The 21,797-nt window shown below is 38.5% G+C and overlaps 1 protein-coding gene across 1 annotated transcript; it reads left to right on the forward strand.

Annotated features, from left to right (window-relative positions):
* smc1a (structural maintenance of chromosomes 1A) lies at positions 1-20,440 on the forward strand. Its single transcript, XM_036591354.1, has 26 exons — positions 1-280; positions 1,779-1,967; positions 2,850-2,962; positions 3,050-3,253; positions 4,220-4,458; positions 4,700-4,958; positions 6,573-6,713; positions 7,048-7,130; positions 7,233-7,332; positions 7,483-7,590; positions 7,717-7,902; positions 8,013-8,192; positions 9,064-9,210; positions 9,569-9,706; positions 10,499-10,615; positions 10,698-10,804; positions 12,307-12,448; positions 13,142-13,287; positions 13,514-13,667; positions 15,364-15,471; positions 15,593-15,749; positions 17,240-17,394; positions 17,537-17,688; positions 17,791-17,860; positions 19,703-19,813; positions 19,980-20,440. Exons 1-26 carry the CDS (start codon positions 172-174, stop codon positions 20,058-20,060), a joined length of 3,696 nt encoding a protein of 1,231 aa, XP_036447247.1. The 5' UTR covers positions 1-171; the 3' UTR covers positions 20,061-20,440.
* The last annotated feature ends 1,357 nt before the right edge of the window (positions 20,441-21,797 follow it).

Genomic DNA, 21,797 nt, shown 5'->3' on the forward strand with positions numbered 1-21,797 from the left:
CGTGTGCAGAGGTGGTAGACTGAAAGACTGGAACGCTAAATGTTGTTTTTCACATGTAGACGTTTTAAAACGCTTCGACTGCAGAAGACAATAAATAAAAGCAGCATAAGAGAAGAACTGGACTTTATCTGACGTCAACCCGAGATAGCACAGCGCAGCAGCGGCAGCAGAATGGGTTACTTAAAACTAATCGAGATCGAAAATTTCAAATCGTACAAAGGTCGACAAATAATAGGACCTTTCCACAAATTCACAGCGATAATTGGACCAAATGGATCAGGTAAGCGCGGACGAGGCTGTTTTGGCGACACTGAGCATCATCTGTGTGCGAGGCTGACTGCGAGGAGGCTCTATTAATGTCAGTCTGATCCTCAGATGTTCTGCTGTCTATTAAACAGACTCACAGAAGGACGGAATGGACGCTGCTCCGCCCTGTTGCATGTAGTGATCTGCGTTTTAAGCGATCCTCTCTGTCTCCTGTGAGTCACGCCCCCCAGTCTAGCTCAGCGCCTACAGACAATCCCCCCATAAACGAGGCATTTTGAAGTGCTGGCTTTTGTGGAAGCCCGTTTCCGCCAGTTATAATAACGAGAAAGTTTTCTATGATTATGACTTAGCATCTCATAATAATAGGAATACCAAGTCATATTTATGAGGAATTCTAATTAATGTCTAATTATTGACATACTGAGTCATAAGTATGAGAAAGTAAGTAATAATTATGAGACTGAATCTAATTATTATGAGATACTAAGTCATAATTATGAGAAACCAAGTCATAATTATGACTGATTATTATGAGATGCTAATAAATAATTATGAGATATTAAGTCATAATTATGAGATGCTAAGTCATACTTAGGATATACTCCGTCACTATTATGCGATACTAAGTCATAATTTTGGAAAGCTTTCTCATTATTATGACTAACTAAATGGCTATATACTTTTTTCCAGTGGCAGAAAGGGGCTTCCATATGCCAGAGTAGCCTAAAACAAAATATCTAGGTGAAAGTATTGATGTTTCAGTAACATTATGAATTAATTTAAGTAAAAGTAATAAAAAAATATTTGAGTTTAACTTAAAAAGTATTAGATCAAAAACAGCCTCAAGAACTGAGTTCTCTATAGCACTGCAGTGGAACCTCTCAATACATCCAGTATCTGTCAGCGCATTTTGTTAGGTGCTTTTCTTCTCTTTTTTGGTTCCCTTCATTCTAAAGTAAAATGACAAAGCTCAAAGATGAGAGATATTTTTTTTGAAGTACTTTTGGACCATCGCTGTTTGTCGATTCATCATGAAATTGTAACACAATGTAAAGAACAGCTGGCATTTTTAAGTGAAGGAGATTCAGTCTATATGCAACATTTTGAGCATTCCTTGTTGCATTATGTTTTGTTGATTTTCAAGTGAAAATAAGTACACATCATCTATTTTTACTTTGAAAATCCACAAAACGCATCATTTGACAAGTGATATTCAAATTTTTGTATACAACTGTGCAAGGTTTTGTTCCTACAGCAGTGTTAAAGAAGTTAGAGTTGGTTATTATTATTTGTAGATCATTTTGAAATTTCAAAGATGAAGATGAAATATGATTATCCTTTTGAAATATGTAATACAGTACAAATCCAAGTGCATGACACTGAATAAATGTATATGAACTGGTTGTTACCCACTTCTACATATTTGAAAATGTTGTACATTTTAAAAATACTTTAAATGTACATGTGTTTGTGGTATTGCTTTATGTTGTCATATTGTCTTTGTTATTTAGGGAAGTCAAACTTGATGGATGCCATCAGCTTTGTTTTGGCAGAGAAGACGAGTAATCTCCGTGTTAAAACCCTGAAGGACCTGATCCACGGAGCTCCAGTGGGGAAACCCGCAGCTAACCGTGCGTTTGTGAGCATGGTGTACTGTGAGGACAGCGACAATGAACGCACATTCACACGGGTCATAATAGGTACACAGTGTGACATACAGTACATTCATACCAGTTTTATTTTTTTGCCCTCATTTCTGCATTTAGCAGCTGGTTTCCATACATAGATTAAGTCTAGTTTTGTACCAATGCCAGTGTTATTTCAGCCTTGAAAGTTCTTTTTAGTGCAGGCTTAGCCCTAATCTGGGTCTGAGAAGCTGGTCCTAATAGTTTTTGTCTGTAGGCTGTAAGACTGCATGATTCATTGTATTTTCATCATTATCATGATGAGTTCCCTTGATAAATATACCATTAAGGGTTGTGATAACAGTGCAGATTAAATTGCTTTACACAAGTACATCCCTAGAGTGCTGTAGCATTACATCTGAGTGACTTAACCACTCTGCTGTACAGCAAAAGCATGTACACAGTTAAAAAACTAGGCTTTTAAAAAAATACTTCAATCAAGATGACTATTCTTAATCCCAGGTGTCGTTTCAAGCAATGAAATATTTCAAACAATGAAATGTTTCAAACAGCAAGCCTGTATCATCATTATAAAATACATTTTTTAAAAGGTTACATATACAGTATGTTTATTTATTTGTTTGTTGTTTTTTCCAAACCGAATAGTGATTTTTCAACTTTTGCTATGTGCTTAAAACAGTAATACTCTTTTTACTCAAAAAAAGCATGAAAAAATCCATATTAATCCATATCAATCCATATCATATGCACACTATTGTTGTTACTATTATATATTGTTAAATGAACTTGCAAAGCACAGTAAAATAAAATAAATAGTCATTTTAGTTTTGTCACACAGCTAAAAGAAGTCATTTAAATAGAATTCAATGCAGTTCATATCATTATCACAACATCCAAGTTACACTAGAAGGCTGTTTGCATCTGTGTATGTTTTAGGTTCCTCTTCAGAATACAGGCTTGACAGCAAGGTGGTTGGACTCTCTGACTACAGTGAGGAACTGGAGAAACTGGGCATCCTCATCAAGGCCAGGAACTTTCTAGTGTTTCAGGTACAAAAGTCCATTTAGTGTCAGAGTATTCAAATTAAAGCTGCTCTTCCTTGTTGAGATGTTTGATTCCCTTGCTTGGTCTGTCAGGGTGCTGTTGAGTCCATAGCCATGAAGAACCCGAAGGAGAGGACAGCTCTTTTTGAGGAGATTTCCCGCTCGGGGGAACTAGCTCAGGAATATGACCGCAGGAAGAAAGAGATGGTAAAGGCAGAGGAGGACACACAGTTCAACTATCATCGGAAGAAGAACATCGCAGCTGAGCGCAAGGAGGCCAAGCAGGAGAAAGAGGAGGTGCCGAGTGCTGAATTCACAAAAATATATAACATCATTAGTGAGATTTATTAAAAATTTAGAAACTCCAGAATACTCTTAAGGGTTTTTTGTGCCATTAAGGAACTACTTTTGTCTCTCTTAAAGAACCTTTAAATTGATGTTTCTTCAGGGAGGGAACTGTTTTTGTAAATCAGGTGTGTGAGTGTGAAGAACCTTTTTAAAGTTGGAAGAACCTTACATTTTGTGGAGCATCTGTCAAACTTAAAAAGGTCCTTCACATTCACAAATCTCTTTTCACTCATGGTTCTTTAGGGAACCAAATATCCATATATTTTTATGGCATAACTCCACTGTTTGTGGCACCTTTTTTTTAAGAATGATAATAAAGGTTCCGAATTTGATTCTTGGCTTGGATGTACAGTCCTAGGAAAAACTCTTCTTTAAACTTGAAGAATGGCCTTCAAACTTGCACATCTCATTTAAAAAAAACACTTTTTTAGGGAACCATCCACTGAAAAGTCCTGTAGGGAACGCTTCTTCCAGTGATCTTCTCCGAAGAACCTTTTTTGGCACCTTTAATTTTATCTTCTTAGCCTCTTACACAAGGTACACTCCTGCAAAAAGTTTATTGGATGTGTGGTTTTAAAAAACTGTATTTGGTATAGAACACTTATTTATTAATGTAACACTTATACATTATGTGGATTTTTTTTAACTTAAGAGCTTGAAAAAGCTCTTCACATTCGCATGTCTCATTTTCATTCTTTTTGAAGGAACGATTCAAAGGCAGTGGTTCTCAAACCAGTCTTCAGGGACCCTTGGATGGTCCACACTTTTGCTCTGTCTCTATGCGTTGTGAGTGGAGTTGGAGCAAGGCTTAGCAAGGAGAGCCTCTGCTTTAGGAAACTAAATGTGTCTCTTCTAATCCATTTTAGCACCTTTATTTCTAAGAATATAAACATGAACCTTGTGTCTGTTCTCCAGGCTGAGCGGTACCAGCGGCTAAAGGACGAGGTGGTTAGGGCTCATGTGCAGTTGCAGCTCTTCAAGCTCTACCACAATGAAGCGGAGATTGAGAAGCTGAATCGAGAGCTGTCGCAGCGCAACCGTGAGATCGAGAAAGACAGAAAGAAGATGGACCACATCGAAGATGAACTGAAGGAGAAGAAGAAAGAGCTGGGGAGGATGATGAGGGACCAGCAGAACGTGGAGAAAGAGATAAAGTATGTGATCAGAAACTCTGTTTTGTCTAAAGTGAAAGATGATCTTTTCAGGCTGCTAGGAACCTGGACAGACTACATTAAGAATTAACCAAAAACTGATGGGAGTTAGTTTAAATGAGGGCCTCTACTTTGGGAAATGTTTCTGAAGATGTGGGGAAATGAGATTAGTCTTAACTTTAAGATTTGCTTTAACAGTTTATTTTTGCTAGAACTCTCTAAGACCTGTATCTGCCCACTACAGAGAGAAAGATGCAGAGCTGAACCAGAAACGGCCACTGTACATCAAAGCCAAGGAGAACACCTCCCACAAGATTAAGAAGCTGGAAGCGGCCCGCAAGTCTTTGCAGAATGCTCAGAAGATGTATAAGAAGCGTAAGGCAGACATGGAGGAGCTGGACCGAGAGCAGGGGGCTGTGGAGATGGCCAGGCAGGAGTTTGAGGAGCGCATGGAGGAGGAGGCTCAGAGTCAGGGCCAGGACCTCACCCTGGAGGAAAACCAGGTCAGATTAGCTTCAGAAAGCTCCATAGTCTTTTCTCTGTATTCTCTGGATGTTGTCTGCAGGTTCTGTGTAGTTGCTAGCTCGTAACTTCAGGACCACTGGATGATTTAGAGCGATAGTGTAGGTCTCAATAGGCCTTAAACACAGCCATCTGATAAAACAAGACAAGTTTTATAAGATTGTAGACAGTAATTTTACAGTGTAGCATCAGAAACACACCATGTCAGCAGTGAAATCATGGTTATAGAATAACAGCTTCTCAAACTTCAAAGTCACTGATAATGTAGGGTTTTCAGTTATTTCGGTTTGACACGTTTTTAGTCATGGACAAAACTTGTGAAATGATCTCGGTTCTTGTCCTGTTTGTCTGCTTACTAAAAAGAAAAAAAAGCAGAAACATAAATGGGCAGTCTCTAATTATGTTATTATATAGTCTCTTATATTAGTTTAATCAGGCACGTGTACAGATGGACCCCCAGGGCGGCTTGAGCTCCTGCCCCTTTGGCTGTACAGGTGCCCTCTTGGTAGCTATGTATAGTAATTGTGTTCTATATTGCCTTTGCCATTCTTCAAAAATCATTTCAATGCAGTGAAACTCAGCAATAGAGTTTGCAGGTTGTCTTGGGTTCTACAAGCTTCATCGCTCTTGGGTGCTCTCTCTGATGCAGTATTGACCACCAGTGGAGATTTGTTTTCAATCAGCACCAGTGCTGGAAATCCCACCAGTAAAACGCTGATAATCTCTTTATGAAAGTTGTTACTTTGACCAGCAACCAATCATAAAGTAGGCAATAAGAGATGGTAAGTTCTCATTATTGCAAACATGGGATTTACAGGGATTTATACCAGACTCAGCGGAGTCTGTCACCCTTTTCCTTTTGAGCCCCTTATCCCTAAAATGTCTGTGCGTGGGCTTGAGTATAACATTCAGAGCTGCAATCATTCAATGCTAGATGATCTTCAAATAATTGGTAAAAGGAGCCTGTGTCTGTCCTCCATCCAGAATTCTTTCATGTTTTTAAATGCATTGTAAGATTGATGTGTCTTGATTGGTCAAATAAAGAAATATGTGAGCTATTGGGCTCTAAGACTGAACTTATTCAATCTTCTATAACTCCAACCACCAGCATCCAACAGTTTAAAATATAAACGTTAACAAAACTGCCTTTATTACAATCTGAAACTGTCATGTCCCAATCCAGTCCCATATTGTCAGATAAGTGTAAATTGGGCTTCAATCCAGCCTGGTTTTGGTGTTTTCTCTGCTCAAACCAATCTGATTCTGAGCATCCAGGAGCAGAAGTAGACATCGCTGATCTACAGGAGGGAAAGTCACAAAAAAGAGGGTGAAGGGTGGGGGGCGGGGTTTGAGTACTCCTCAGATACGGGAGAGTGAAAATATATGTGCTTGTAGACTAGCTGGGAGGGAGGACTTTCAGGCACAGTTCTATACTCAAGCTTATTTCAGAGCTCTGGATTATGAAACAGAACTTTCAGATTCAGGCTGTTGTTGTTACATTTATTTTTTCACTGTTACTGTCTAAGTGATGCAGGCTTTATTTTTTTGGCCATATAGTTATCTTTTTTTTCTATATGCCTGTTCTTGGTCTACAGGTGAAGCAGTACCACAGGCTGAAGGAGGAGGCCAGTAAGCGGGCAGCCACGCTGGCACAGGAGCTGGAGAAGTTCAACCGCGATCAGAAGGCTGACCAGGACAGACTGGACCTGGAGGAGAGGAAGAAAGTGGAGACAGAGGTGGAGTTACGCAAAAATTTAAGAATAATCATTACCTGTTTTCCTGCTTTAAGCAGTATGAGCAGTTAATTGGAGCCCCCAAACCACCATGGGGCCCAATACATCACCATGGGGCCCCACAAGAGTGTAGAATTTATTGAATTGTTTTATTTTATATAAATTAAGCAACATTAATGAAGTTTTGTTGGGTTGGATAACCAGCCTCCGAGAATGTTGTTCAGAAACAGCCTTGCTATTTGCTGTAGTGATTGTTTTTGTATACTGATTGTGGGGTACTCTTTTAGCATTGTGAATTGAACACTGAAAGAAATTGCTGTATTGTTGTTAATTGCAGGCTAAAATAAAGCAGAAAATAAGAGAGATAGAGGAAAACCAGAAACGCATTGAGAAGCTGGAAGATTACATTGCGACTAGCAGGTATAACCAAAAACTTTGTTTCACAGTAATTCATGTTCAATTTTCTTCTTGATGTATAAATATTAATACTGAATGAGGGGTTATATTCTCTTTCTAAATCAGGCAGTCTCTGGATGAACAGAGGAGAATGGAGGAGGAGTTGACTGAGGAAGTAGAGCTCGCCAAACGGAGGATCGATGAGATAAATATGGAATTAAACCAGGTAAGGCCTCGTTATTGGGAAAGTCCTGCACATTTAAATAAACCACTGCAGATTGCAGGTTAAAGTAAACAATACTTAATAATGTAAATTAAGTAATGTTACCATGCATCTGTGAACACAGTGTTTTGATTTGAATGATGTTGGCTGCAGGTGATGGAGCAGCTTGGAGATGCCAGAATTGACCGTCAGGAGAACAGTCGTCAGCAGCGCAAAGCTGAGATCATGGAGAGCATTAAGAGACTCTACCCTGGCTCAGTGGTGAGTGATGGATTTTTATTTATTTTTATTTTTATCATTAACACCAATAAACACCATGTTTATTATTTTGATGTTGGCTTTTTAGTCTATCTGTTTTAAAACCTTTTATTATCTTGATCTAATCAGTATGGCAGGCTGATTGACCTGTGCCAGCCCACACAGAAGAAGTATCAGATTGCTGTGACAAAGGTGCTGGGAAAGAACATGGATGCCATCATTGTGGACTCAGAGAAGACAGGCAGAGACTGCATCCAGTACATCAAAGAGCAGAGAGGAGAACCAGAGACCTTCCTGCCCCTGGACTACCTGGAAGTACAGTATATTCTGAATTTCTTTAAGACAGCAACAAAGAATTATTCATCAGTTTTCAGTGAAATTTTATTTGTATTTGGTTTATGTTTCTCTTATATACCTCCTTGAAGGTCAAGCCCACAGATGAGAAGTTGAGGGAGCTGCGAGAAGCCAAGCTGGTGATTGACGTGATCCGCTATGAGCCACCCCACATAAAGAAAGCACTACAGTATGCCTGTGGAAATGCTCTCGTGTGTGAGAATGTGGAGGACGCTCGCAGGATTGCTTTTGGAGGACCTTACCGACATAAGGTGAGTCGTGGCTGTCATCAGAAACTCATGACTCAACTTTTTTTATCAATATCAATAGAAGCTTTAGAACAAGCAACCAATCAGTTTAACACCTCACTCATCTTAGTGTTGTGTGTAAAATGCATAGACTGTATGATAAAATGTATGACGCAGTAGTAGCTTTTTTAAGCGAAATGTATTGTCGGTGTCAAAACAAATCTTTGTATCTCCAAAGCGGTTAACTTGACAGGTTACAAAAGACGTTTCTATTGGTCCTTGGTCATAAAATTTTAATACAATCTAATGAGTAACACAACTTTTCAAATTATGCCAAAAGTAAAAATGTCAAAAATGGAGATGGAAGGTTTTTGCGTGGAAGATACCATATATTTATTAGTTTCTGTAATCCTATATTAAAAAAGTATACATATTTATTTGTGTTAATAGCCTGACTGTAACACCTCATGGAACTCATTCACGTTTAGCATGCTAAAATACTCCACAAGAGGGCGCCATTAACAATTAAATAGCTTTTGATGCTTTATATGAACAGTGCTTCACATCAGTGCAAATGTGTGTCCTTGTTCAGCCTTACAGTGCACAAAAATGTGCTTGCAGTAGCTATTAGCATTTTATTATTTTTATTTTGCACAACAGTGAATAGTGTTTTTTGTATGTTTTTCTATTTGCTTAAATAGGAGGTTAGTTAGATTTCTGTTTACGATAAAAAAGTCTGTACTTGTTGCACAATCAGTCTGAGGCACACTATTTTATTTATATACACTATGCACAGCCCTAGTGTAGAAACATATAGTTAGGTTTGTGGTGTTAAAGCATTTCTTTAAAGTAAGTCAGAACTCTGTACCATTTTCCTTTTGTCTTTCGTCTGAAGACGGTGGCCTTGGATGGCACTCTTTTTCAAAAGTCTGGAGTGATCTCTGGAGGAGCCAGTGATCTGAAAGCGAAGGCCCGACGCTGGGATGAGAAAGCTGTGGACAAACTCAAAGATAAGAAAGAGAAACTAACAGAGGAACTGAAGGTAACAGCAACCATTGTTACTGAACAGAGTTTAATATAAATCCAAAAAACCCTAAAGCATCCCCCACTGGAGTGCAGGGATGTATCAAAACTCTGAAGATATTTTAGAAGCGAGCAAAAATCATTACGTTACAATCAAAGATTATGGAAAAACAGGAATTTTGGTGTATAATATGATAAGATCAGTCATGTTTAATATAACCAGGGACATGAACTCACAAGGCAAGTTAGGCTCAGTTTTAATTTCAGGTTGGCTTTAATTTGATGGCAGCAATATAGTTTTTTTCAAAAATACAATGAATATATGCAGTTTAACCTTTTCTCACACTTGCTCTTTGTTTATGATTGGCTCTGTTCAGGAGCAGATGAAGGCGAAGAGGAAGGAGGCAGAGCTGAGGCAGGTCCAGTCTCAGGCCCACGGGCTGCAGATGAGACTGAAGTACTCTCAGAGTGACCTGGAACAGACCAAGACTCGCCACCTGTCCCTCAACATGCAGGTACTTTAAAGAAAATGTGTTGTACGAGAAAGGTTTCTATACAAAAATATGCAGCAATATTACTGTATATAAAATATTACAGTTACCAAACGCATCTTAGCATTACGATTATCTTAACTGGTAGAGAGAGTGTTCCATGTGATGCTCCCTCTACCATTTAAGAGTCATCTTTGTGCTAAGATGCTTTGGGAAACTCAGCCCTGTTTGTAAGTTTGTAGATTTCTAATATTTATCTAATCTGCAAAACATTAGGAAATTTTAGATTTAACTAGAATGACCAGAGCTGTAAATAATAACCAGAAGTTCTACAATACTGAGGAATGTAATAAAAGTTATAATAAAGTTAATATCTAGAATGTCTTGAATTGGAAATTGGTGATGAAATCTCAAAGCAAATAACTTGACAAGTAAATAGATATTTACACTATATAATTTATCATTTATTAACATCTCACTTAAAATATGAAAATATCTAAAAAATACTGACACCTAGACAATACTGGTGTCCAGTTTATAATGTTTCAGTCCAAACTGTAGAAAAGGTAAATTAAATGTAGAAAAGTAAATTAGTTTCATTCAGCTCAGATACTTTGAATGAAACATTGTTTCGATCACAGTGTTGACTCAATTTGAATAAAACTAGTTCTATTGCTTTTTACCACATGAAGTATTTTTATGTTGAACTGACAAACCATTTTTACAGTGTACACTGTATAAAGTATTATTGAATTAAATAGCAGCCATTATTAATTTGGAAAGTGATTCCAAACTGACTGCTGACTGTCTTTGTAGGAGAAATCAAAGTTGGAGAGTGAACTGGCAAATTTTGGTCCGCGCATCAACGACATCAGGAGAATCATCCAGTCACGTGAGAGAGACATCACTGAGCTGAGAGACCGCATGAACCTGGTAAGAGCCCTGACTGGACAGTGTCATAGTCATTCTGGGTGGTGGTGAACTGTGCAGTATCATTAATGGTGATGTTTTCCAGGTGGAGGATGAAGTATTTCTTGAATTTTGTGAAGAGATTGGGGTGAGAAACATTCGAGAGTTTGAAGAGGAGAAAGTCAAGAGACAGAATGAGATTGCCAAAAAACGGTGAGTGATGTGTGGGCTGTGCTGCTGTAGATTGGTTACGCATCTCTACAGAGGTGATTCTGTGCAAAGTTTTAAAGCAGTTATAACAGTGAAAACATGAAGTGCGATTCATTCATTTCATTAGTGACACGCAGAGAAGATACTAAATTAACCCCTTTTCACAGCAGGCATGAAATGCAATTTCCACTTCCTTTGACGTTCCCTCAAACGTAAAATATGCTTACAATATGCTTAATAAAATTGAAAGAGAATATTGAAGGAAATGTGTGATTTACTCAAGTAAATTGCATTTTTGTCTTCATTGGTGAGCAAGAAAATCAATAAAAGTGTTTCTATTATATTTTTTATTTGGGGCAGTTGTACATGGCAGTTATTAGGAAAGCTGCAGTTGTGTTGTCTTTTAACTCAGCACAGTCTTCTTTGTGGAGAGGGGTGAATTGCTTTCACAGCAGGGGTCTCTCACTCCTCAACACAGAGCCATTACACAGAACATTACACACAGAGAGCCAACGGTGTCCTAGTTCATCTGATAACAGACTTACAGGGAAAAATATGTTATTTAATTATATGAATTAAAAATATCCAAGTTGGCCACTGGGGGCCTCCAGGAAGAGGCTACTACATAAAACTTTCATCACACTGTTCTGATGTAGTTTTATTATTATTAAGTGGTGCCAATTCAGACCCCTGGTGACCATACGAGCTGTGGTTCTCCAGAATATTATGTCTTCTGCTTGGGTCTTTAGGCTTCTTTAGGCCTCTGTATCCATTCATCTTGTTCACATTGTCCTCTAACTCTTTTACCTTATACTGTTCCAAGCACAGTTGTTTTAAGCATAATGGCCAATGAACTGGTTCTTTTAAATTTGTTTATCTGGGCATCCAGTGAGAAGTGAGGCTTGATTTGGTTGAGAATCCCTTTGTTTGTTTTCTTTGCTGTCCAAGGTACTCTCAAAAGTCCCAACACAAAAGTTCAAAGGCATCAGTGTTTTTCCTGTCTCGCTTGTTTATTGTCCAGTTTTCACATCTATAAAGAGCCACAGAGAAGACCAAAGCCTGGACAATTCTGATCTTTGTTTATAGAGACAATCGTTGCATTTGTTTGTTTCTTTTTTGAAGATGTAAATGCTGACTTTGTGTCAGACGGGAATGTAAGTTGCTGCATCGCATTTTACTACATAGTGCTTTCAATGTTCTAATCTAAGCCCGAAATACATCAAAGCATTTGTTCATGATCCCATAGACTTCACGATATTTCTATGCAGAGGGATTGTTCAACACTGAGATGTCATCACTGTCCATTCACAGCCCTCTGTAAAACTCAAGGTTGTGGTTGTAGCTGATCTTGGAATCTCCTCGGTGAAGTTTTCTGTTAACACTAAGTTTCCAAGACTGATTACAGTCATGCATGAGTTTAGAAGAAGACTGAGGACAAGGATATTTCATACATTCCATCAGTAAATACAAGCCTTACATTCATTTGCTTGTCTCTGGTATTATAGACTTGAATTTGAGACCCAGAAGACCCGTCTAGCCATCCAGCTGGACTATGAGCGGAACCAGCTGAAGGAAGACCAGGAGAAAGTGATGATGTGGGAGCAGACAGTGAAGAAAGATGAGAGTGAGATTGAAAGACTTAAGAAGGTACAGCCAGTGGAGAAACAGAAAGTAGCTGTTCTGGTGCAGTGTGTAGACTGGAGAAATCAGTACAAGGCCTCAAATGTGGAAATGAGAACAGAGAGCAAAGCAACTTTGACCACAGTCTCTTTATTTTCACATCTTCTTTCATTACTGATAACCGTTAATGCCAAGGCAGAAAGTGAGTCCTTCTGCATTTTAATCTATTCTTCTCCATTCATAACATGATTTCTCAATACTGCCCTACTGAATTTAATAAGAACATGTAAAGACTATTTTGCTACTATTCTGAAAAAGCGAACATGTGAACAGGAACATATTTAACATTTCAACCACCTTTCATTGTTATTCTGAGGAACAAATCAATAATAAGTTCTTACTGATTAGAAATCCATTCTGAATGACTGACCAAGCTTGCTCAGAAACTAAAGGCAATAAAGGCAACATGGAGCTTCTTTTATACGGTGATCGAAACATGGTAGCACACAGAAAGCTCCAATTTCACATTATGATCCATTTTACTATGACCAATATGGAGATGCTCATGCAACCAGCTACTCTGGGGGCAGATTTTAATGAGCTGAAGCGGAAAACGACAAAATCTGAATCTGAATGATGACTAATGATGGACTAATGATGGCCTACTGATGTAGCAGTTCACCTAAAAGGCACTGTAGTCTTTGTCTTCTTGCACTTCAGGAGGAGCACAGACACATGAAGATCATTGATGAGACCATGGCTCAACTGCAGGACCTCAAAAATCAGCACCTCACTAAAAAGGGAGAGGTCAATGACAAGAACCGAGAGATGGAGGAGATCCGCAAGAAACTAGGAGCTGCTAACAAGTGAGAAATTGTTCGTAATTAGATGATGAGTTGGGTGAGGTGTTTTTAGCAAGGATCTGCAAGCTTTTCTGTTATCATACAGAATCTTGTAACATTCTCAATCTAACGGACAGGTCCAGATTTCTGGCGTTGTGCTCCATGTAACTGAATAATAAGCCTTGTTTTGTGGACATGAATGGTAAGGGGTTATGGTCATAGTCTGAATGGTTTGATGTGATGTTCTCAGAGAGCTGACTCAGCTACAGAAAGAGGTGACAGCGATTGAGACAAAGCTGGAGCAGAAACGCAGTGACAGACACAACCTTCTACAGGCCTGCAAGATGCAGGACATCAAACTGCCCCTCAAATCTGGAACCATGGATGACATCAGTCAGGGAGAGGTATAGTGCAGTTTATCTAAAAAGCCCTATATGATCACACGCAAATGATGTCCACTGAGGTGTTTCAACTATAAATGGATGACAAATTCAAGGAAAAAACCTGTTTTGATGAATAGAGAAACATAATAAGTGCAGAAGCTCCCAGACATGTGTATTTAAGCATTTAAGCAAGTAGCATCCTACCATGCTTTTTTGCATGTGTAAGACAGTATAACGATTTTTTTAACATACAGCACTGAGAGCTTTACCAAAAGCTGTGAAGCTGCTGCAACAAACAATAAAGAATGGAACACTGATGTTGTCATGTTGATGGCATATAGTGCACTGCATCATATAATCATCATGTACCTGTTGTGTCAGTCATTATATAACAGTGCTTAATGTGGAAACTGTTTACTTCATTAGCAGCTGCTGTTTATCAAAAAACTCACTCAATAAGAATGCTAATTTCTACTAGCGGGAAAATGAGATTCTTAATTATGTGTTAGCATCAAGCTAACATTTCAAGCTAAGGAGTTTTTTCTGCATTGGACTCAAGTCTGTAAATGGAATTTAGACAAACATAGCTTGTAACAAACATTCAGGTCCCTTTTTTACTTTATATATTCTAGTTTTACAGTGAATCATTTAGAAAGCTTTTCAGCTTAAAACCCAACACAGTATTACTGAACACGTTAGCCCATTAGCAGTCTGCAGAACTGCTTGTTAAACAAAACTAGGTTCCTAGGTGAGGTTAAATTTGATATGCCTTTGAGACTTTTTCTTCATACACACAACTGCAAACTTAAGTGTATTCATGAAACTGAGTATTATTCCTCTCCACACTAGGCGGGACGAGAGTTTTCACTTTTTGGAGGGAGAAAAAGTTTCTTGTCTGCTCTTCCTTCTGCCGTGCTGTGGCTGTTGTGATTGTTTACAAGCTCTGCTCAGAGGACACACTGTAGTGAGTGTAGTGGGAGCTGCTCTGTGTCTCTGGTGAAACATATAATTTGTTTGACTAAGATGCATTGATGGTATTTCAGAGTGTGGACGATAATGTTACTGTGTGTGTTTAATGTTGCCGAATACTGGCACATGTTGTCTACTCTGCTCCGAAAGAACTATACAGGCCTAAATGCTTGACCCCTACAATGAGAGGGGCCAGTGGGTCTGTATGCTGTTGGGGGTCTTTTTCTGGCATGGTTTGGGTCCAATTGTCCCCTTAAAGGGACGGATCACTGCAAATTAGTACAAAGTTATGTCAACTAATCACCTTTATTTTATGATGAAACATTTTTATATTAATGGGAGAGGTCTTGGCCATGCTGACAGCGCCCCCAACACAAGGGGTCACTAAATGGTTTGATGAATATAAAAATGATGTCAATCATGTGCCATGGCCTTTGCAGTCAGCAGATCTCAACCCAGAAGAACAACTATATGAGATTTTGGTTCAAAATAGTAATGCTCTCCAGAAGCATGAAGTTTCATCCCTCCAGCAAGGTTCCAGAGACTTGTAGTTGTTCTGGTGGCTTGTAGTGTCCTAACATCTTACTAAGAAACTTTATATTAGTTTTTCCTTTAATTTGTCTCCTGTCTTAAATAGTGTAAGGAGACAATACTACAGTTAAGATGTCACAACAAACATAAACACACATGGCTGAAGCCATACACTGTAAATGATATCACACTGTTAAGATATGAATTCTTCATCCAGGGAGGCTCCCAGGTTGATGAGTCCAGCAGCCAGAAAACATCCAGCTCTGTGCATGCCAAGGAAGCTCTCATAGAAATAGATTACAGCAACTTGAATGAGGACCTCAAGGTATGCCAAAAACATACACCCATTGCAACCTCTAAATCCAACCATCTCTGAGGACATTTCTGTGATGTGTATTTTATGTATTGAAAATAGTGGTCAGCCTCTTTTTGATCCATGTTCATAGGACACTCTCTCTGAGGAGGAGATTAAGGCTGAGATGAACACTTTGCAGCAGAGGCTGAATGAGCAGCAGAGCATTCTCCAGCGCATCAGCGCTCCCAACATGAAGGCCATGGAGAAACTGGAGAGCGTCAGGGACAAGTTCCAGGAGACCAGTGACGGTAAGCCAATAAACAGTAGCTACAGCTGCAAAGGAAGGTTGCTAAATGGTACTTGGCTTGAATGTATGGTTCTAGGAAAAGCCTTTAATTGTTATAGGACCTTTATTATATGGAGGTTCTTTAAACTCCGAAAAGGTTCTTCACACTCACATCACATTTATAGAAACTTTTCCACCCACTGAAAGGTTTTTCAGGTTGAAAAAGGGCATCAAAATCCTTTTTGTTTGTCTATTTTTAAAGACAAATTCCACTGATTTTTCAAAATTTCTGCATAATTTAGTCATTGAGATGTAAGGTTTGATGTGAAATGGTTCACTCTAAAGAAACTTATCGACCCACATTTCTTTACAGTGGTGGTGATGGGAACCAGGGGTCACAATGTCTACAATGCAAATGTAGCCATTTTATTTACTATCCAAAATGACCAGTGAGTTTTATATTATGGTGTCTGCCGCATGCTCCGCATTTTTAAAAAGGGGCTTTAGGAGCATGGTATGCAGAGTTGCGCCACACGACCCGCTCTGCCCAGCCCCCTCTATAAGAGGGACATTAAATGTTGTTTAATGTTATTAATGTTGTTGTTTCTTAGTTTAAAGTGTGAGTTCATGTTATATGTGTTATTCTGTGTTGGGCTGTTGGGGTAGTTAGTGGTGTTTTGTGCTAACCCCTAGAAATGACATCACTGCTGTCTCCAGCTGTTCTTCATGTGCCTTTCTGCCACTGTAAATAAAAGAGCACTTCTTATGGTAGAATAAATAGAATCTGCCATGTCTTCTATGCTGACACCACAACATGTGATGCTAAGAATAGTAAAATAGTGGTAAATCTGAAAAAAAAAACACTTTTCCTATTTTGGCTTATAGCATCCTCTCTGCCAAAAATGTATTTAAAAAAATAAGTTTTATGTCAAAACCTACTGTCTTAAAACTACTGTCAAACAGTGTCTCAGGCATCAGGCAGCGTATTTGTAGCCAGTTTATCTATGAGTTTTTTGCGAGGTAGCTTTTTAGAAGCTTGAAACGCTTCAGACTTCTGGTTCCTATCACCACCAATGTGAACAACTCTGACTCAGTGGGTGTCTCTAGAAGAGCAGACTTCACATCAGACCACTCTGAATGACTTTGTTTACATGTAGACAATTTAGTCATGCAGATATTTTTTTTTAAAAATCCATGGAATTCCCCTTTAAGAGTGTAAAAGTTTCACGAAAGCCCTTCTTGAGTTTTTTAAATGATTACCAACAGGATCTGTGATTTTAATCTAGTACAAATCTGCATTTTAAACACATACTTTATCTCATACAAACTGACCAGTGAAATCCCTTACAAATTACATTACAGAACCTCCTCTGGTGAAACAAATCCAGCTCAAATAGTGCTTAAGACTGCAGATTTACTGTGAACTTGTCCTACACCAAACCTATTGAATAATTGATTGACAGTCTTGGAAGCACTCAGATCAGGCATTATTTGTTTATGCCTCTTCTGCAGAATTTGAAGCAGCACGAAAGAGAGCTAAGAAGGCTAAGCAGGCGTTTGAGCAGATCAAGAAGGAGAGGTTTGACCGTTTCAACACTTGCTTTGAGTCCGTCGCCACCAATATTGATGAGATCTACAAAGCCCTCTCGCGTAACAGCAGTGCACAGGTCTGAAATAAACACAACTGATTTTGAAGAGCTGCCTTATCATTTCAAAAAGCTTTCTGAGTATTAGAGGACTTCATATTACTGGAAGTGCAGTGTAGTCCTGTTAACTAGATTTGAAATGAAATAACACATTCTTCCCCAGGCCTTTCTTGGCCCAGAGAACCCAGAGGAACCATACTTAGATGGAATCAATTACAATTGTGTGGCTCCAGGAAAGAGATTCAGGCCAATGGATAATCTGTCTGGAGGGGAGAAGACAGTCGCTGCTTTGGCTCTGCTTTTTGCCATTCACAGGTAAGACAACATCCAGAGAGTAAATGCCTTATAGCTACTACTTTCAAAATCAGATAATATTCTTTGGTTCCTGAATGTTATATATTTAAATTCCCCTCTTAGCTACAAACCGGCTCCGTTCTTCGTCCTTGATGAGATTGATGCTGCACTTGATAACACAAACATTGGCAAGGTCTGTATACATTACAGTGGTCAACTGTAATTACATCACAATGATCATTGTTCAAAACACAGTGGTTTACATGCCATTGCCTTATGAATCTCTCAAAATTACATTTCATTATAAAGAGATTCTAAACAGGTTAGTTTATCAAATGTGTATTTGCTATAAATCTGGGCCCAAAGTTGGCCTGCAAGGAAGTTTGACTAAACCACCAGAAGGTTATCCTAAATCTACCCTCTTACCCAGTGAGAGAATAAACAAATGTTTAGACCTTATATAACTTTAATTCTTTAAATGTGTATTATTTAACTGTTTTAGTACTAAAAAATAGTGTAACGTTGTAAAACAAATATAACTTTAAGTAAGAAGAAAGTGCATTTCCTGAAGAAAATGCTGACTGATTGCACAGCTTAAGCAATTCACTGGTATTGCTAGGATGTTGCTGTGATATCTGTGCTGGTTGCAAAGAATTTGCTATGTGGTTACTGTAGTATTCTATGTAGTTTCTAGGGTGTTGCTAGGGGGATGCTATAATACCTCTGTTGGTTTCTTGGGGGTTGCTAGTTTGGGACTACGGTGTTCCAAGTGATTGCCATTGTGTTGATAAGTGAGTGGTATAATATTCCAGGTGGTTGCTAGGGTGTTACCACATGGTTGCTATGGTGTTCCAGGTGGTTGCTGGGTCATTGCTAGGTGACTGCTATGGTAGCCCAGGTGGTTACTAGGTTTCTTCTCTCATGGTGACATAGGAGGGGTGCACAAACATTTAGAATAAAAAAACAGTTCTGCCATTCACCCCTGTGGGAAAAAATGATTGGTATGCAGAAACCGGGTGTTCAGTCAAAAAGCTGTATACCAGCTCATTATCCCTGATCAGACCAAACACTCTGGAGTTGATTTAGAGTCAATATCTCGAAAAATACGGGACGAGTAAGTGGACCAACATCAGACAGAAAAGGATGAAGAATGTAACAAGCACCAATAGTGTTTATTAATGACTAATAATTAATAATATTACTAAATATCAAATCACTTATCATTTTAAAAATTTGATCTGGAAACCTGCCTTCTTTTTTTGAAGAGTACTGTATATCCATTGCTGTATATTCAAGTTGTATATCCATACATGTATTTGACACCTACTTTCTTCATTACATAATGCTCTAAATCCATTTGTAACAAGGATATTAAAAGAATAACAGCTGTTTTGTAATGCACATTGAGTGCATTTACCTGTACTCAATAATCCGATCATAATCTGATTTCTGCATTTATATGATTATTGAAATAGTCATGTAAATAGCACACTCCGATTTCCTAGATCGGAGTAAGGTCTAGAAATCTGATGATAAAATCTGATTATGAATTCTCAGTGCATGTAAACTCTTACTCAGATTTCTTTTGGATTTCTCAGTCTGCGCATGTGCGAAAACAGACCAGAATTAAGCAAGCAAGTCTGTCCAATAAAGTTGGTATTTATGAAAATATAATGGTGATGTTTTTTTGTGTAAAGCCCGTTCTCAGTGTTTATCAACGTATTTTATAAAAAATGAAGAAACTTAATGTGTGAAGGACATTTAATATGTTTTGGAATTAAATCCTTTATTCGTATATTGTTTTTCTTTTGGCCCTCAGCCCACTGCAAACATTGCACTTTGACCTGCTGAGACAAAAAGTTTGGGCACCCGTGCACTAAATCTGTAAAACTTTCCTTTCATGTCAGAATCTTTATAAATCTGTACTTGAATGGCAACATTTTTGTTTAAAATATACGGATTTTACATAACCATTGCCTTTTGCATGTGGCAAAATGTAGACATTAATTTTATGTTGTTTGTGCTACATACGCAGGTGGCCAATTACATAAAGGACCAGTCAGTCCAGAACTTCCAGGCCATTGTCATCTCCCTAAAAGAGGAGTTCTATACAAAGGCTGACTCACTCATAGGAGTCTACCCTGAGGTTTGTCTTTCTTTAGTAAACAGTGATATGATATGTAATTAAACAGAGTGGACAAAGCTGTGTGTCCAAATGAACCCCTGCTGTGTCCCTGGAAATACACACAATTTTAATAGCTGACTTAACCTTTTTCACAGTGTTGAAATACTAATAGCTGGTCTCTTCACAGCAAGGAGACTGCGTCATCAGCAAAGTGCTGACCTTTGACCTCTCCCAGTATCCTGACGCCAATCCAAATCCCAACGATTAGAGCAGCTGGATTTGTAAGTATAGAAAAACAGTGTTCAAAAGGACCCTTAGCAAACCAACTCTACGGACGTTAATGCATACATTGTGCTGTCATTGACATGCTGTGATGCTCAGTTCAGTAGACAGCTGTTCAGTGTTGTGTGCATGATTTTACAGAAACTATGCGAATCACGCATCTATAAGTTATTAAATGTTTTTAAAAACTGTGAATGCTGAAATGAAACTGTTACCACACTCATGCCTTAGCTAAATAATGTTTATTCTGTGTTCTGGGGAGACAAGCCTAGTACTAAGAGATTTCTGTCAGATGTGTCATGTTACATTAGGCAAAATATAGCTAGAACTCTAAACAAAGCACATACTGCATAGGCCATTGCGAGTGTGTCTTGTGAGTTTTTATTCATGTTTTTGAAGTGTCTGCAGTATTTATAGTGATGCACTACATTATTGTACTGGTTTGTTAATACTTTATATTCCCTTGTCATCTCTTATGATCTCATTGGCTGTGTTTACATGCAAAGATTTTTGCCAATCCGAATGAATACATTCCGATTACAGATTAAGACTTAAGTGTTTATATGAACACTCTATTCAACAATCTGATGAAAATCTTCGTTTATATGCTCACTAAAAGTAATCCGATCCAAAATGACGCGCATGCGTGGAGTACCACTTAGAGTAAACGTTACCATGACAGCGAGCATCACGTGAGGTCCAGTCAGCGCGAGATGAGTTTCCAGTTGGCGCGCTGGAGTTTTTAACTACTTTAAAATAATGTCAGACTCAGGAAAACGTCCTTATTAAAGAAGGCCGAGAGGAAGACATCGTGTTCTGAGACACATAAGCTGGACGTCCGTCCCACCGCCGTCTTTTAAAGATCAGAGCGTAAACTTCGTCTCCTCTGCAGACCAGTTTCTGCTCCGCCATGTTGAACGTTCTAAACTTTTGCCAGAGCCGGTTGAGTGCTGTGCTTTTAATATGACGCGACGCACATGCGCAGAACGTACTTACACGTTCCGATTGGAAATGTAATCCGATAAAGGCGTTTACATGGCTATTATTCTTCTATTTAACGAATTATTTACAGGATTACCCACCTCGTTCAATCGGATAGAAATTGTATTCTGAATGGCCTCAATCGGAATAGCCTAGTCAAGTGTTTACATGGACGTATTCTATTCCGATTGAGCTATTAGTCGGATTATTAACAGATTATCAGGCTGCATGTAAACGTGGCTAATGACAGAAAAAGCACCGTAAGTCCTACTGAGCAACTGTGTGTGAAAACTATATGAACTGAGTTTTCATGTAGCACAAATAATCGTCATGTTAACACATACTGTATGTTTGAGAATCCGTTCATTTTTTAAATGTAGTGGTTCTATATCAGGCCTGGCACCTGCTATAGACACACTTTATTCAAAATATTCACTTAGACACAGAACAACAAGAGATGTAGCCGTCTGTTTACCTAAATGTGAGGTATGTGTTGATGCTACTACTACTGAAGAACAGTCTTACTGTTTTGGTCATTGTTCTCAGTGATGTACTGAATAAATCTGTTTTTTCTCTAAAAATGGAGTGTATAGTGAGGCTGCTGGGTCCTAAAAAAGAGAGATGCTTGGGTTCCTTTCTCTGGAGGACTTTGATTTTGGTTCATGTTGGTAGTGGAGGGTCATTTTGGGATTTTCTTTAATTTTTTTGAAAACAAATTCCTGAATAATCACGTTTCTAAAAC

The sequence above is a fragment of the Colossoma macropomum genome, unplaced genomic scaffold, assembly GCF_904425465.1.
Source record: "Colossoma macropomum unplaced genomic scaffold, Colossoma_macropomum, whole genome shotgun sequence".
Classification (NCBI taxonomy): domain Eukaryota; kingdom Metazoa; phylum Chordata; class Actinopteri; order Characiformes; family Serrasalmidae; genus Colossoma; species Colossoma macropomum.

Excerpts from the sequence above, each read along its gene's own strand:
- smc1a (XM_036591354.1), top strand. The coding sequence starts at position 172 with ATGGGTTACTTAAAACTAATCGAGATCGAAAATTTCAAATCGTACAAA. Across the intron at positions 6,714-7,047 it reads GGAAGAAAGTGGAGACAGAG|GCTAAAATAAAGCAGAAAAT; the intron begins GTGGAGTTACGC and ends TGTTAATTGCAG. Across the intron at positions 10,616-10,697 it reads TGAGAGACCGCATGAACCTG|GTGGAGGATGAAGTATTTCT; the intron begins GTAAGAGCCCTG and ends GATGTTTTCCAG.